This window comes from Oryx dammah, unplaced genomic scaffold (genome assembly GCF_014754425.2).
Source record: "Oryx dammah isolate SB20612 unplaced genomic scaffold, SCBI_Odam_1.1 HiC_scaffold_1, whole genome shotgun sequence".
NCBI lineage: Eukaryota > Metazoa > Chordata > Mammalia > Artiodactyla > Bovidae > Oryx > Oryx dammah.
The window spans coordinates 106,773,502-106,788,393 of record NW_024070185.1 but is presented as its reverse complement, the minus strand read 5'-3'; the positions used below and the strand labels follow the sequence as shown (position 1 = coordinate 106,788,393).

General features: G+C 44.1%; 1 protein-coding gene across 1 annotated transcript in view; it reads left to right on the top strand.

Annotated features, from left to right (window-relative positions):
* BRINP1 (BMP/retinoic acid inducible neural specific 1) overlaps positions 1-14,892 on the top strand; it is a 204,106-nt gene that overhangs the window by 135,062 nt on the left and 54,152 nt on the right. Inside the window, exons 4-5 of the mRNA XM_040241751.1 lie at positions 294-463; positions 3,409-3,514. Coding sequence (XP_040097685.1) covers positions 294-463; positions 3,409-3,514 — 276 coding nt within the window. The remainder of the gene's footprint in view (positions 1-293; positions 464-3,408; positions 3,515-14,892) is intronic.

Sequence of the window (14,892 nt, the reverse complement as noted above, 5' to 3'; positions counted from 1 at the left end):
AAATAAGAGGAGGACTAAGAGGAACTGGATGGTAGGAAGGAACCAGAGGAGGCGGAGAAAGGAGCGGGAAGGGATCAGCTAAGTTTGTTTTCACGATTCTCCTCCTGTTGAAGTTTTGTGCTCACCGCCGCCTCTGGACTGTCTTGCTTGCATTGTGCTCTTGATTTTCAGAAGCAGTAGGAAATCTGGGCAAAATTAGAGGTCCAAAGCTATTGTCTGCTTCGAAGCCCTGAAGCCTCTCTGCCCCTCACGGAGTTCAACGGTCTGCCTGACTTCTCTACTTTTCCCTGCAGGGGAGGAGGCCTTGACCATGTATATGGACAAAACTCGCCTGGACAGAAAGTCAGGGAATGCCACGCAAAGTGTTGAAGCTCTGCACCAGCTTGCATCATCCTACTTTGTTGACCGTGACGGCACCATGAGGCGGCTCCATGAGATCCAGATATCAACAGGAGCAATCAAGGTACAGCTTGAGGGTGGCAGGTTCTTAAGACAGCAGCATTGCACTAAAGTGGTCTGAGTCGATGGGCAAATGAAATCCCTAGCTTCCTTACTTCCTAAGGAGCTAACAGTGCCCCTGGCCAGCCACTCTGACTGAGGTTGTCCAATGCCCTATAATGCCCTGAGCACTTGTCATTAAGACCACACGTACTGATTTCCTGGGGCAGCCCTGGCTGTGGTCATGAGGCGTAATTATCCATAGTACTCTCTTTCACTCTTCAAGTTCTATGTAAATGATTTCCAGGCGCCCTTTATAGGTGAAGAAACTGAGGCTACATTGGATAATTCATTTTCACAAGGTCATAGAGTTCACAGAAGTCAGATTATGCCTAGGCCAGTAATTGGTTAGCATCTGTGTTTTTCATCTCCCTCTCCCCATTTTACAGATGTGAACACTGAGGTCCAAAAGTTGAAGACTTTTGCTCAGGGTTACACACCTAGCCAGTTCAAAGGATTAGAACTCTACTGTCTAGACCAGGGTCAGGAATATTTTTTGTCAAGAGCCAATAATAAATGTTTCAAGATTTGCAGGTCATATGACCCCTGTTGCTACAACTCACCTATGCTGCTGTAGAACAAAATCAGCCATAGACAATGTATAAAAAAAATGATCATAGCTGTGTTCCAGTAAAAGGTTATTTATAAAAACAGCCAGCCTGTCACGCTCATCTACCCAGTGCTGTAGACCCTTCCAAGATGATGGAAAAGCTCTGAATGTGTGCTGGCCAAGACAGGAGCCACTAGACATATGGGGTTATGGAGCTCATAACATGTGGCTGCTTACAAACTACATTATTTGTAAGGTTTTTTTTTAATTTTAAATAAATTTAAATAGCCATATTGGAAAGAGCAGCTGTAAAGTTTCAGCTCACTGCCTTAGAGCATAGGTACTTAAATACTTCATTTTCAATATAAGAAATTCAAGGATTACCTTTATAAAGAGAATGAAGGAGGGCATTTTTGATAAAAAAGATTAGTTCTTTGGAGGGTTTCAGCGAAGATTTTTTTGCATCTCAAGTTCTCTTAAACCAGATTATACCTGCATTTTTTACCTCTCATTCTTCAGTCTGGTTTCTTCTGACTAAAATGCAGACTTAGTGTTAGGTTGTTGTTGTTGTTAGTCTTCTATCAAGACATTAAAAGGTACCTCTCAAGATAGTGTGCGTGTGAAGGGTTGGGGGGTGGCAGGGGAGTGTTGTTAGGAGTCAGGCAGATGAGTCAGAAATTGACCAAGGGAAGAGAAGAAACGTGGGCGGGAGAGCCTTGCTGAGGAGGAAGAGAAATAAATCAGATCGACAAACAAAGAGCCAGCTTATCCAAGAAGAATCGCCTATATCGGGGGGATTATGTTGTTAGGGAACTCGGCACAGGGAGCTGGAGCTTTATGAAGCCATCGGAGTCAAGTAGCGAAGCAAAGGCCTGGTTTTTATTATCACCAAATGGTTCCCTCCCCGCGGGATGGGATTCAGAATTGAGATATTGAAGCTCTGTCGGGAGATAATCCTCTCTTGTGCATCCTGGAAGCGCAGTCTGCCTCTTTAGGAGGAGTTTCTCAGAGAAATTAGACAGAGGCCGCTCAAGAAACCATTCTTGCAACAGCTCCACCCTCAACATTCAATCTGGGACTCAGGTTTTTCTAACCATTTCTTGAAGCTACCTCAAGACCCCGCTGGTTAGAATGGGCCTCCCTGCCAGCTTTGTCTAAGACGAGCAGCCGACCAGGTGGGGAAGTTTTGCCAGTCGTTTTCCTCTTCCTGAGTATCTCTATAGCAAGATGAATTGGTAGTTTTGAATGTCTGTCAACAATAACCATGCTATTATTCTATACACAAAAAAGAATAAATTACTTTTTAAAAGCAAAGCCTAATAACCTTCCATTTATGTACTGTTTCCTAAGTGCTGAACACTTCAAAAACATGATCCCTTTACTGTTAGGGTCGATATTGTAGAGATAGGGAAATTGAGGCTTATACAGGGGAGTTACTGACCCAAAGCTCTACTGCTGGACAGAGGCGGAGCTGGCATTCTTAGAATCCTCCTTCTCTATAGCAGTCAGCACTGTGTCTTAGCAGCAGGATGCAAAACCCAAAACAAGCCCACCAATGATTGTGTGAAATAACGGAAAGTAAAGACCGAAGAGATGAAGAAGACACTTTACATACTAAACCATTCATATTTCAAGGTTATCTTTTAGAATAGCTGTTCGCCCTATTGTCCACCACCTCGTTATTCTCAGACAGTGTTTTAGAAACACACCACCAGAGGACAGGGGCGTTCATTCTGCAGTGGAGCTGATTGTGCTCTTTGCTAATTTTTCTGTGAAAATGGGAATGAGTTTATTGTTCTTGCCTAATGACAATGCATATGTACTCATCAATAATGCACATTGCAATTTATAAGGCTCTTGGTAATGAGATGTCTATTATCGAACATACACCACGTGTCAGGCACTTCCGCCCATCAGGTTTAGTCTCACAACCTTCATGGGAAGGATTTATTAGCTTCAGGTTCCAGGAGCCTAGAGAAGTGCCTACCTGTGGTCACACAGCAAATCAATGGCCCAGCCAGGATTTAACACTGACCCTCCTATTTCCAGAGTCCATGGCTTCAAAATACACTGTAGTGTTTCCACTTGTTATTAGTTCATATAATACAGTGGCTCGGTGACATGAGAACCAAGGATAGAACCTAGGCGTTCTGGCTCCCGTCTGTGCTAGATTGCCCTGCGACCCTGGCCGCTTGGCGCCAGTCAGCCCTGGTCCTCGGCACAGGCAAGGGGCTCGGGGAGTGGCCACGGGCGCAGTGAGACTCCCCTGGCTGCGGCTTCGCTGCTAGGGGCCGACTTTGCAGGACCTGTCTCAGCCAAGGGCATCTGTCTCACACCTGTCGCCCCCACTGTCCACTCAGGTCACAGAGACGCGCACTGGGCCCCTGGGCTGTAACAGCTACGACAATCTGGACTCTGTGAGTTCTGTCCTCCTGCAGAGCACCGAGAGCAAACTGCACCTTCAAGGTAGGATGTCAGTGGAAATGATGGGAGCTGAGAGAGAGAGGAGGGAGCAGCTTGTGGGAGGAGGGATGGGAGAGTGTCAGGAGGCCAGAAGGGAGGGAGAAGGAAGAAGAAGATGAAAGGCAGAGAGAGACCAGTGAAAGCTAAAAATATGGAAATCAAGACACTTATGATTTGATGTCTTTTCTAAAATTCTAACATATATGGGACATTAAATTCATGGTTATTAATTAGTTTTCAGAGATAAAGTATGGAAATGTGAGCTTTATCTGATTATTTTGATGAAAATGTCTAAACAGTGTTATTTATAGATGTTCCAGATCTAATATATATTAAAGTTTCATATCATAGCATCTGAATTTCCCACATTATTGTGTTTGATTCTCAATGTATTTTGGCAGATGTTATTTGAATTCAAAAAACTATAGTGCACTTTATAGAATTTGGGGTTCCGTGTAATCGTCTTTCTCCTTCTTTGTTAATCATGTGTGCTCTTTAGTACGTTCATACATATATATGTGTTTGTGTAGGTGTGTGTGCTTTCAGCAGAGTTTGCAAATGAGAACATTCAGTGCTGGCTAGAGCAGAGGAAGACAAACACTCTTAGGCATTGCTAGTGAAATTGCAATAATTCTAAGGATTAGTTTGTTGAAGTATATATTTGTATTTGTTTATTATCTATTGTATGTAAAGTCGATATATACTCAAGACCTTGAAGGAAACATGTTTTAACACAGTCATTTTATCCTGATTAATTCATCATGAAGAGAAGGGGAGATTGTAGGGGGGGAAATGATAAGACTTTTAAGTATAGATAGTGCTGTTTTAAAAAGCATAATTTATAATAGCAAAGAAAGAAACAATGTAAAGATCTCAATTTTCTACCTGAGGAGACTAAATGAATTATGTACCATCCATACCACATAATATTAGGCAGGTGCTAAAATGTTGTTTGCAAAGAATTTTCAACTACAAAATGATTTGGTATGATGTTAATTAAAAATGGATGATTTTGATTGAAGGAATGGTATGAGCTTAATGTAAAAGGATAAGGAAAAATAAAATTGCAAGGAATTATGCCGAGATGTTAAGAGGTTACTTCTGGATGATTAGGTTAGAGGTGATTTATTTTAGGCTTCCATTTCCTTTTCTAACTTTTCCACAATGATCATGTATTAACTTTATAGTCAGAGAAAAAATGGCATATACTTTGACTTTGAGCGAGCTAAGAATGTGACCTTCTAGAAAGGTATATGATAAAGGTGATTCTGAATGTCAGTGGGAGGAAAGTTGGGTTGAGATTGGCAGACTGAGCTAAGCAGAGCCTAATATGACTTTTATATTCTGGTTCCTTGGCAACTCTTTGATTCATGCTCCTGTTAATAGAAGATGGTTGGAAAGCGGTACGGGGTGAGCTTGGCAGTGTCACTTGGGAGCAGTGAATGAAAATCCATCAGGGAAATTCAGGTCAAGAGAATGGTCTAGTCTTAAAAGCCGAGAAAACAAAACCTCAAATACATGAAGAATAATCCTATCCCTCTTTATTAGAGAAAAAGAGTAGACAGATGGGTTTGGTCATGCCTGATAAGAAATGAGTAAGAAAGGCCGACCAACCTTGGGGGTGCTAAGATTTCCAGTGTTAGTTCCCGAGATGCCTACAGTGAACTTGCAGAGTGAGAGCAGGGTTTGAATCCAGGAAGTGTGGCTCCGACCTGTGTCTGATCACCCTGCTGTGCACGAAGGAGGTAGAGAGACCTGTGAGTTATATCTGGAGTAAATTTAGACAGGATGAGCAAGATGTTGCTAGGAAGTTATCAAGATCTTAGGGATATTTAGAAACTGATTTACCTTGAGACTAAGGAAGTTTAAGATCCAGGGCTCTCTGGCCTTCTAGGTCCCTAACTTTTCTCACTCTAAATATTCACATTCCCATGTGTTTTGAATTCCTTTCCTCAGTAGGCACCTGTAGCATAAACCTCAGTCCTCCAAAACCCAGCTCTGCCATTGGTTCCAGTATTTGTTGCTCAGTCACTAAGCACTTAAATGAAGTGAGCATTAATCTGAGAGAAGTAGGGACCATGAAAGGGTTTTAAAAAACAAAATAGCGGGAAGAGATTAATGTTTTGGAAGATCGATCTGGCTATTGTGTGGTCAATTAATTAAAAAGAGTAGATTAGAGGTTGGTGACCAGTTAGTTAAGGACTGCTGCAGTATTCAAGAAGAAATGTCACAAATTTAGGAGGTAGCAGTTGAGATGGAGTGAAATAGACCAATTTCGGAGTTACTTAGGAGGCATCGTGACCAGGATTTAGTGAAAAGAACATAAAAGATTTAGATATTTGAGTGACTGGAGTGAGAAGACAAGATAGAGCTGATGGACAGGAAAATACATATGATTCAAGGTAGTGTGTAATATAATAGAGATAGGAAAAGTAATGCACATTATTATGGAGATTCAGGAAAATAAAAAGGTAATTCGTTCTATCTGTCTAGGTAGAGGAGTCATTGAAAGGAGAAAAATACTCTCCTGGTGGAGAGTAGAACAAAGAAGCGTCTTACTGTAAGACAGAAGAGTATCTCTTGATTTAGATAGGCTGATATTTATACTTGGACTGCAAGGAGATCTAATCAGTCCATCCTAAAGGAGACCAGTCCTGGGTGTTCATTGGAAGGACTGATGCTAAAGCTGAAACTCCAATATTTGGCCACCAAAGACCCTGATGCTGGGAGGGATTGGGGGCAGGAGGAGAAGGGGACGACAGAGGATGAGATGGCTGGATGGCATCACCGACTTGATGCACATGAGTTTGGGTGAACTCTGGGAGTTTGTGATGGACAGGGAGGCCTGCCCTGCTGCGATTCATGGGGTCACAAAGAGTTGGACACGACTGAACTGAACTGAACTGATATTTATTCAGTAGCATACAGAAAGCAGCAAGTGAAACAAAAAGGTTGATAAATTGGACTACATTAAAATTAATTTCTGTTCATCAGAAGATGCCATTCATAGAATGAAAATTCAAGTTACAGAGTGGAAGGCAATATCAATGATAAATGTATCTGACCCAGAACTGATGTGTAAAATATGTACACCCCAGGATTGAACCTGGGCCTCCTGCCTTATAGGCGGATTATTTTACCAAATGAGCTACCAAGGAAGCACAGAAAATCTGTAAACAACCTCTGAAACCAGTAAGTAAAAGGCAGACAGTCCAGGAAGACACGAAGAGGGGTGAAAAGACATGAACAGGCACTTCAGAAACAAGAAGATCAAGATGCAAACAGATATTTGAAAAAGTGAATAACTTTACTTGTCCTCAGAAAATGTAGGTTAAAACAGTCCAGCGTCATAACACAGCAGTCAGTCTGGCTCAATTGGAAAAAACTGACGATACCTAGGAGTGATGACGTGGAATAGTGGGTGTGTACACGCATTGCTTCCAGAAGAATACATTTTCCAAATTACTTTGGAAAGCTCTTCTTGGCAGCTTCCACTAAGAACTCAATATGCCTTGACCCCATGACCCAACAGTTACAACTCCTAGGAATATGCCCAAGAGAATTATTACATATGTTCACCAAAAATCATGAATGTTAACAAGTTTTGTTCAAAAGAGTCTCCTAAATGGAAATAGCCCCCAAATCCCCATCAACAAGAAAATGGATAATTTGTCATACAGTCACATGACGGGCTACAGTACAGAAATAAGAAAGAATAAACCCCCATTCGTATTTTATTTTCGCTGCTATGGGTCTTCATCTCAGCGTCCAGGCTTTCTCTAGTGGTGGAACGTGGGCCCAGTCACTGTAACGCATGGGCTTAGTTGCCCCACGACATCGGAGACCTTAGTTTCCCCACCAGGGATGGAACCCATGTCCCACGTGTTGAAAGACGGATTCTTAAGCACTGCACCACCAGAGGGGGTCCCTAAACTACCGTTCTATGCAGCAATATGGAAGAAGCTCATGAATGTAACACTGAATAAGAGAGACTTCCCTGGTGGTCCACTGGTTAAGAATCTGCAGGCGACGCCGATTCAATCCCTGGTCAGGGAACTAAAATCCTACGTGTCGCAGACCAACTAAGCCTTAGTCCACAACTAGAGAGAAGCCCACGCTCCCCACGGAAAGAGCCCAGGTGACACAAGCAAGACCCGAAAGAATAAATATTAAAAAAAGAAACACAGAATTAAAGAAGCCAGACAGGAAAGGGGAGATTCTCTTATGATTCTGCTCTTTCCACCGGTCAGAAACAGTCAGACACACACACTGTTTCAGGATTCCTTTGCAGAGGAGGAACAGGGGAGTGATGGGAAAGAGATGAGAGAGGTTTCTGGAGGTCTTGGTAAGGTTTTGCTCACAATGGCACACACGGATGTGTTTACTTTCTGAAGATCAATACAGCTGTACACGCATGACTTATATGTGTACATTTCTGTGCATAAAATATGCAGCTATTATGCTTTTTATTTACTAATGTGCTCTATTTTGACATCCTCTGCAAAAAGAAAACGTGAATAAAATGGAGACATAAATGAGCAGCAGGTGGTCCAGCCCAGCCTAAAGGGAAGCTGCACGGACTTGCGGGTTGAAGAACCAGAAATAACAGACGCTGCTTATCAAGCATGTCCTTGTGTGCCAGGAGCTGTGTTCGTTTATTTTTTACTATACTTACATTTATGTGTTTCTTTTTATTTAACTTGTATTTGTTTTATATAATGGGATTTATTGCATTTTTAATGCTCATAGCATTTATAAGGGAAGCATAGATAAATAACATTCCCAGTTTGTAGGTGAGGAGACTGGGGCTGAAGAGAGGTTTCTCAATAAGCCACTGAGCCGGGATTTTAACCCCAACAGCCTGACTTTAGCGTTTCTCCCTCTTAAAATGGGTGGCTCCATATTCCTCTGGTCCCTCCTGGTGCCTCTGCATGAGGGTTGGGGGCAGATTCTGCAGGTTTATTAGGGTAGATGGAGGATTATACAAACAGCACTCAAATGACCTTCACTTTGTGATGTTTCATAAAAGGTTCACAAAACTAGGCATAGGTGGAGAGAAATAGAAAAATTTTAAAAAAAAAAAGGAAATTTGGAGACGGAGACTCGAAATGAGAAAGAATCATGGAAATGAACAGAGGCTATTAGTAGTCAAAGCAGCAACCACCGAGCTACTTGTAATAATGCTAATGGCATAATGATAACTTCTCATTTTTATCCTTCTCTCTCCAAGAAGCCCATTGAGTGTTTCACTGACATTGTCGTGTAATTGAATTGAGTATCCATCTGGTGAGATGGATGTACAGAGAACAGACCTCTGCCTCCATAGCTCACTGACGTGGAAAGGGATGCAGAAAAAATAGTTTGCTGAAATCAAGGGATAATTCAGAAATGTATTCATTCACACATTCCCTTACTCATTTTATTTATTGAATGTCAGCTATACATCAGACATTGTTTTAAGAACAGGATATAAAGCGCTGAATGAGCTAACTCTCAGTCATTTTGGAGTTTACATCGAGTGTGGGAGTGTTGGGCAAGCAGACATTAAACAAGTAACACAGAAATATATTTTCTTTACAGTCAGAGAGATAGTGAGGGAATAGGTCATCTAGAAATTTGTAGACCATGGAACAGGCTTCAGATTTTACTCTGAATGAAATGAGAAGCCATTGCAAATGCGGGTGTTAGAATAACTGGACCTGACTTCCATTTTACATGAATTACTATGACCGTTCTGTAGAAGAGGCTCGTAGAGGGCAAGATCACATACAAGGCACCCAGCTAGAAGGCCGTCATATTTATTAAGGTGAGAGAAAAATGACAGCCTGGGCCACTGATAGTGACTGTGAGGGTTGTAAGTGACTGAATTATGGATATACTTTTAATCCAAGTAGTGCTGACATTCTTTGTCAGTGGAAGCACTTATGAGAGAAAGAGAAACAGAGCATGTTCCCGGAGTTTTGCCTGAGCAGCTGCCGTGGTCGGGTTCCCTTACTGCTACGGCGAATACTGTGGAAGGGGTCTGTCTTGATGGGCCGTGAGGAACTGGGTTTGAACCTGGGTTTGAGAAGCCTGTTATGTCTATGTTGAGTGGACATTTGGAAAGTCAGGGGAGAGGACAGCGATGTAAATTAGCATAGGGATGATATCTAATGATGTGAGGTTGGGTAAGATCACCTTGAGAGAGAGTATAGATAGAGAAAAGGAGCCCAGTGATTGAGCCATGGGGAATTTAATATTTATAAGTTGGGATAATGGCATCATAATGAGGAACAAGAAAAGGAAGCTAAGAACTGGCTGAGGAGCAGAGTGGAGGCAGTGATGGGAAGAGAGCCAAGAGAATGTGGCATCCTAGAAATCAGGTGGAGAGGTCATTATCAATTGTGTGAATGGCTGCTGATGGGATGGGGAAGATGGATATGAGAGAGAGTAGAGGGGTTAGCGACATGGAAGGCATGGGTGACCCTGACAGCAAAGCCTCAGTAGAGTTATGGGAGTGGAAGCCTGAGTAGACTGACTTCAAGAGAAAATGAGAAGAGAGGAAGTGAGGGCAGGGCTTTAGCAAACAGTCCAGAGGAATCTCACCATAAATGGTACAGTAGCAGAAGGTGATGTGGGGTGCCTGAGTTTTTCTTCTTTTTTTAATATAGAAGCAAGAAAACTGATATGTTGTCGGGGAGTTATCTTCAGAGAGGGAAACCTTGATTCTGTGAGCAAGAGGGATTTTGCTCCACTGGGGTCATGGTTGAGCAGGGAAGAGGGAACAGGGTCTCGTACATGACTGGAATTATTTACCTTAGATAAGACCTCCTCCAAGTTCGTACAGGGTAAAGGGAGAAAGAACATATGGACCCAAACGTGGGTCCGGTTCACAGTTGTGGTAACAGGGCCAGTTTCTTCAACTTTACTCCTGGTCACTTTTCATTGACCTGTTAAAAAAGATTTTTCAGATTTTCAGTTCAGTTCAGGCGCTCAGTCGTGTCCGACTCTATGTGACCCCATGGACTGCGGCACTCCAGGCTTCCCTGTCCATCACCAGTTCCTGGAGCTTGCTGAAACTCATGTCCATTGAGTCAGTGATGCCATCCAACCGTCTCATCCTCTGTCGTCTCCTTCTCCTCCTGCCTTCAGTCTTTCCCAGCATCAATGTCTTTTCCAGTGAATCAGTTCTTTGCATCAGGTGGCGAGAGTATTGGAGTTTCAGCTTCAGCATCAGTCCTTCCAATGAATATTCAGGACTGATTTCCTTTAGGAAATCACTTTAAGATCTTAAGATCACTTACTGATCTTGAATTATTTCTCCTCCGCCTCCTCCTTTTTTCTTCCCTCCTTCTCCCTCCTCCTGCTTTCCCTTTCTTTTTTTCCCTGTCTCTTCTTGAAAGCTCAGTTCCTTCCAGAGCAGTCTCCGTCGCCTATCACTGATGCCCTTGAATCTATTCACCCTAAATGTCGGCTCTTCTCTCGTTCATTGAGTTCAGTCCATCTATCCACTCTCAACACAGATGTCCATCCTCTCATCAGGAACCCTTCCTTCTTTATCTTGTCTTGGCTCACCTCCCATCACCATTTCTCTCTTCCCTGGTTCCTTGCAATGATTGTCAAACCAGTTTCCTTGATTCTGATCACTTCTGCTGATCCATCCCCATACAAGCAGCCAGTATGCTCTTCCTAGCACCAAATCAAATACTGTTACTTCTCTGCTTAAAACCCTTCAGAGTCTCTGAGCTGGGTATAAGGTATAGACCTGGGCGCCATGCTGGTGAGAATCAAACGCGCCTGTTTCTTGGCTTTGTCATATTCCACCATCTAGTACATACCCGTATCCTTACTCCAGGCCTGTGGAATTTCTTACAGCTTACTATAGGCATCTTTCTTGTTGTCGTTTTTATTACTTTGCACCTTTGGACATCATTTCTCCAGTTCCTGGACTTCCGCTTCTCCCTGGAAAGTTCCTCTTTCTGCAGCTGCTCAGGGTGTTAGACACCCTGCGCACCTTCTTCTTAATCTCTGTCACGTAATATTATTAATCTGACTGCCTAGTTGGAGTATAAATTCCTCATTGCTAAGGGCTATCTCTGTCTCTAGCATGATATATAGACATACGCTCATAAACAGCGTACATACGCGGAAGATATGTGTTAAATGAATTTATAGATAATCGAATAAATAAATGAATGAATCACCCAGCCCATAGTGAGCTCCATTTGCTCTGAATTCTTATGATTCTCATTCCACATCGTGCCGGATCCAGTTCAACCTGAAAGGACAATGTCCTGAGGCCTCCTCTGTGCCAGGAGCCTCCCTTCCTGCATGGAGAGCATTCTTCAGAGGGCACGTGCCTTTTCCGCCGCTTTGGAGGTTCTACCTTTCAGGCGAGAGCCACGCCCCTTTACTCTCCCAAATGCCACCTCTTCCCAGAAGCCTCTTTTAAGACCCCTTGTATGGCATTTTTTTTTTAATTTCATCTTGCAACATGTTCATTTTGTTTAGGTTTTACCTTTCTTATTAAATTTAATCATAGGTTTCTTTAAGGAAGGGATTTTGCCAACTTTGTGCTTCATTATATTAAATATAGTGCTGTGGCCATTGGGACTCATATAATATCTGTTTGCTGAACTAGAAGTTAGTGTAGTATTGGTGTAACAGTGACCGGAGAAGGTGGGGGACCAGGAGGCTGGGGGAAAGGAGAGAAAGAGGAAGGGAAACCGGCGTGGGAAGAAAGGGAGGCGAGAGCAGGTGAAGGATGGAGGTGAAGGGCGAGGAGGTGAAGGGTGGGGGAGGGTGGGGGAAGGGCAGAGAAGAAAAGGGAAGAGGAGCAGCGGGGTGAAGAGGCGAGGCGAGGAGGAGAGGGAGGCGTGAGAGGAGGCGCCGCGGAGGAGAAGGAGCGCACCCCTTTCCTCGGCCGTTCGCATCATAAACTGAGCAGAGATGATTTTCAAAGCCTCTCGCATCAAGTAGGAGACAGAGAGGGACTGAGCGTGTGGAGCTGTTTAAAAGCAACATTATTTTGAGCTGTTACAGCTTCTCAGGCATCGTGCTTACACCCATGAGCCGGTTTATCTCTCCCACCAACTGAGAGCTAGGGATTAGGCTCCCCATTACACAGATGAAGAAACTGAGGCCTCCCAAGGTAAAGTCACTTTCCCAAGGCCCCCACCCCCCAGCTTCTGGCTCCTGGCTGCCTGGGTGCCAAGATAGCTTTTCTCCAGGAGCTTTGAGTCAGCACAGCACTTTCTCCCTGCGGAGAGAATGGGACTAAATCCCTGCGCAGCTGCAGTGGGAGAGGAAGAGAGGAAGGAAGGTGATTCTGTCTTTCTTTCATGAAGCCCCGTCGCCCCCGGCGGCCTTGTGACCCCAGCGGGAGCGCCGAGTGATTGCTCCCGGCGCTGGCTCTAGTCAGCAGCTTTGGGCTGAATCCTCATTAAGAATTAGCCCGGGGTCGCAGGCAATGGCTCGTGACTAAGGGCCTTCTTGCTGATTAGCGGGGGTCTAGGAGGCACTGATGGGGGTCTAGGAGGCACTGATGGGGATCCGAATTTCTGCCTTCCCGCGGCTCTGTCTGTAAAAGCCTGTTGAACAAAAGAGCAGCGTCTTCATGACAAATGGGTTTGCTGACTTCCACCCAACTGCTTGAGTCCAAATATTGGTTTTCCTTTATGAGCCAAGGAGCAGTGTGTTCTCTGCCTTGTGAGAAAAAGTGGAGTTCCTCTTAGGAAGGAGATTGAAGATACCGATTAAAGACTGGATCAGAACACAAGTAGAATAGGGAGGCACACATGCAGAGTTGCTCAGTCATGTCCACCTCTTTGTGACTGGAGCCCATCAGGCTCCTCGGTCCGTGGGATTTTCCCAGTAAGAATACTGGAGTGGGTTGCCATTTCCTCCTCTAGGAGATCTTCCCGACCCAGGGATCTATCCTGAGTCTCCTGCATTGGCAGGTGAATCCTTTACCACCGAGCCACCAGAGAAACCCAGAATGGGAGGATCCGAGAGCAAATGTGATAGTGGGAAGTCCTTGAACTAGTTAATTAAGTCTCTGAGCTTCTTCCAGTCTTCTAATCTGCAAAATTAGTCAGACTGATGCTGAAGCTCCAATACTTTGGCCACCTGATGCGAAGAACTGACTCACTGGAAAAGATCCTGATGCTGGGAAAGACTGAAGGCAGGAGGAGAAGGGGACAACAGAGGATGAGATGGTTGGATGGCATCACCGACTTGATGGACAGGAGTTTGAGCAAGCTCCAGGAGTCGGTGATGGAGAGGGAACCTTGGTGTGCTGCAGTCCACGGGGTCGCAGAGAGTTGGACACGACTGAACTGAACTGAGTCTGCACAAAATAGGAATGAAAATGCCCCCGTCTCAGAGCCATGGTTCTGCGTTCATTTGGGAAATATGTAGAAAGTTCAGATGGTACAAAAAATCTGCCTGCAGTGCGGGAGACCCGAGTTTGATCCCTGGGTTGAGAAGCTCCCCTGGAGAAGGAAAGGGCAACCCACCCCAGTAATGTTGCCTAGACAATTCCACGGACAGAGCCTGGCAGGCTGCAATCCATGGGGTTCACAAAGAGTCAGGACATGACTGAGTGACTTAACGTTTAACACATATACGGAAAGCGTCTGTCCTAAAACAAAGGGGATTGATCTAAAGTAATAGACGATTTCCTGGATAATCCTCACATGCCAGGCATAGAGTCCATTCCTTTATATCAGTCTGTCGTGGAAACCTCAACGCAATCCATTTTCCAGTTTTGCGAACTGAGGCTCACAGAAGTTAATGAACTGTCTTGTAGTCAGCAGAGCAGGAATTCTAGCCCATGTCCACTCAGTGGCAGTGCTCTTTAAGTACGTACTACATCGTGTCTCAACTTGAAATTTATATCGTAATCATGGTTTTTATTCCCTGGAGAAGGAAATGGCAGCCCACTCCAGCATTCTTGCCTGGAAAACCCCATGGACGGAGAAGCCTGGTGGGCTGCAGTCCACGGGGTCGCACAGAGTCGGACACAGCTGTGGGGCCGGTAGTTCTGTAGCCCTTCCTATGTGCCGATAGGTTCTGCTGTTGACTTTTGAAAGTCTGTGATTTTCCTAAAATTACTTGCCAACTTGTGGATGTGCGTAGGCGTGCCATTTCCATAGCTATTCTCATACTCTCAAAAGAATCCAGAACCATAAAAGATCAAAATACCCTTTAGAACAGACGATTCTGAGAGCCTTGCAACACTGCAGGTATAGATGATGATAGAAAGGGCTGCCTCTGACCAGGGGAACCCCGAAATAAAGTGGCGACTCGATACTCAGGTCTGTATAGAAAGAGCCAGGTATGCTGATGGAGTATTAGCTGTATTGTGTGTGTGTTAGTCGCTCAGTCGTGTCTGACTTTAC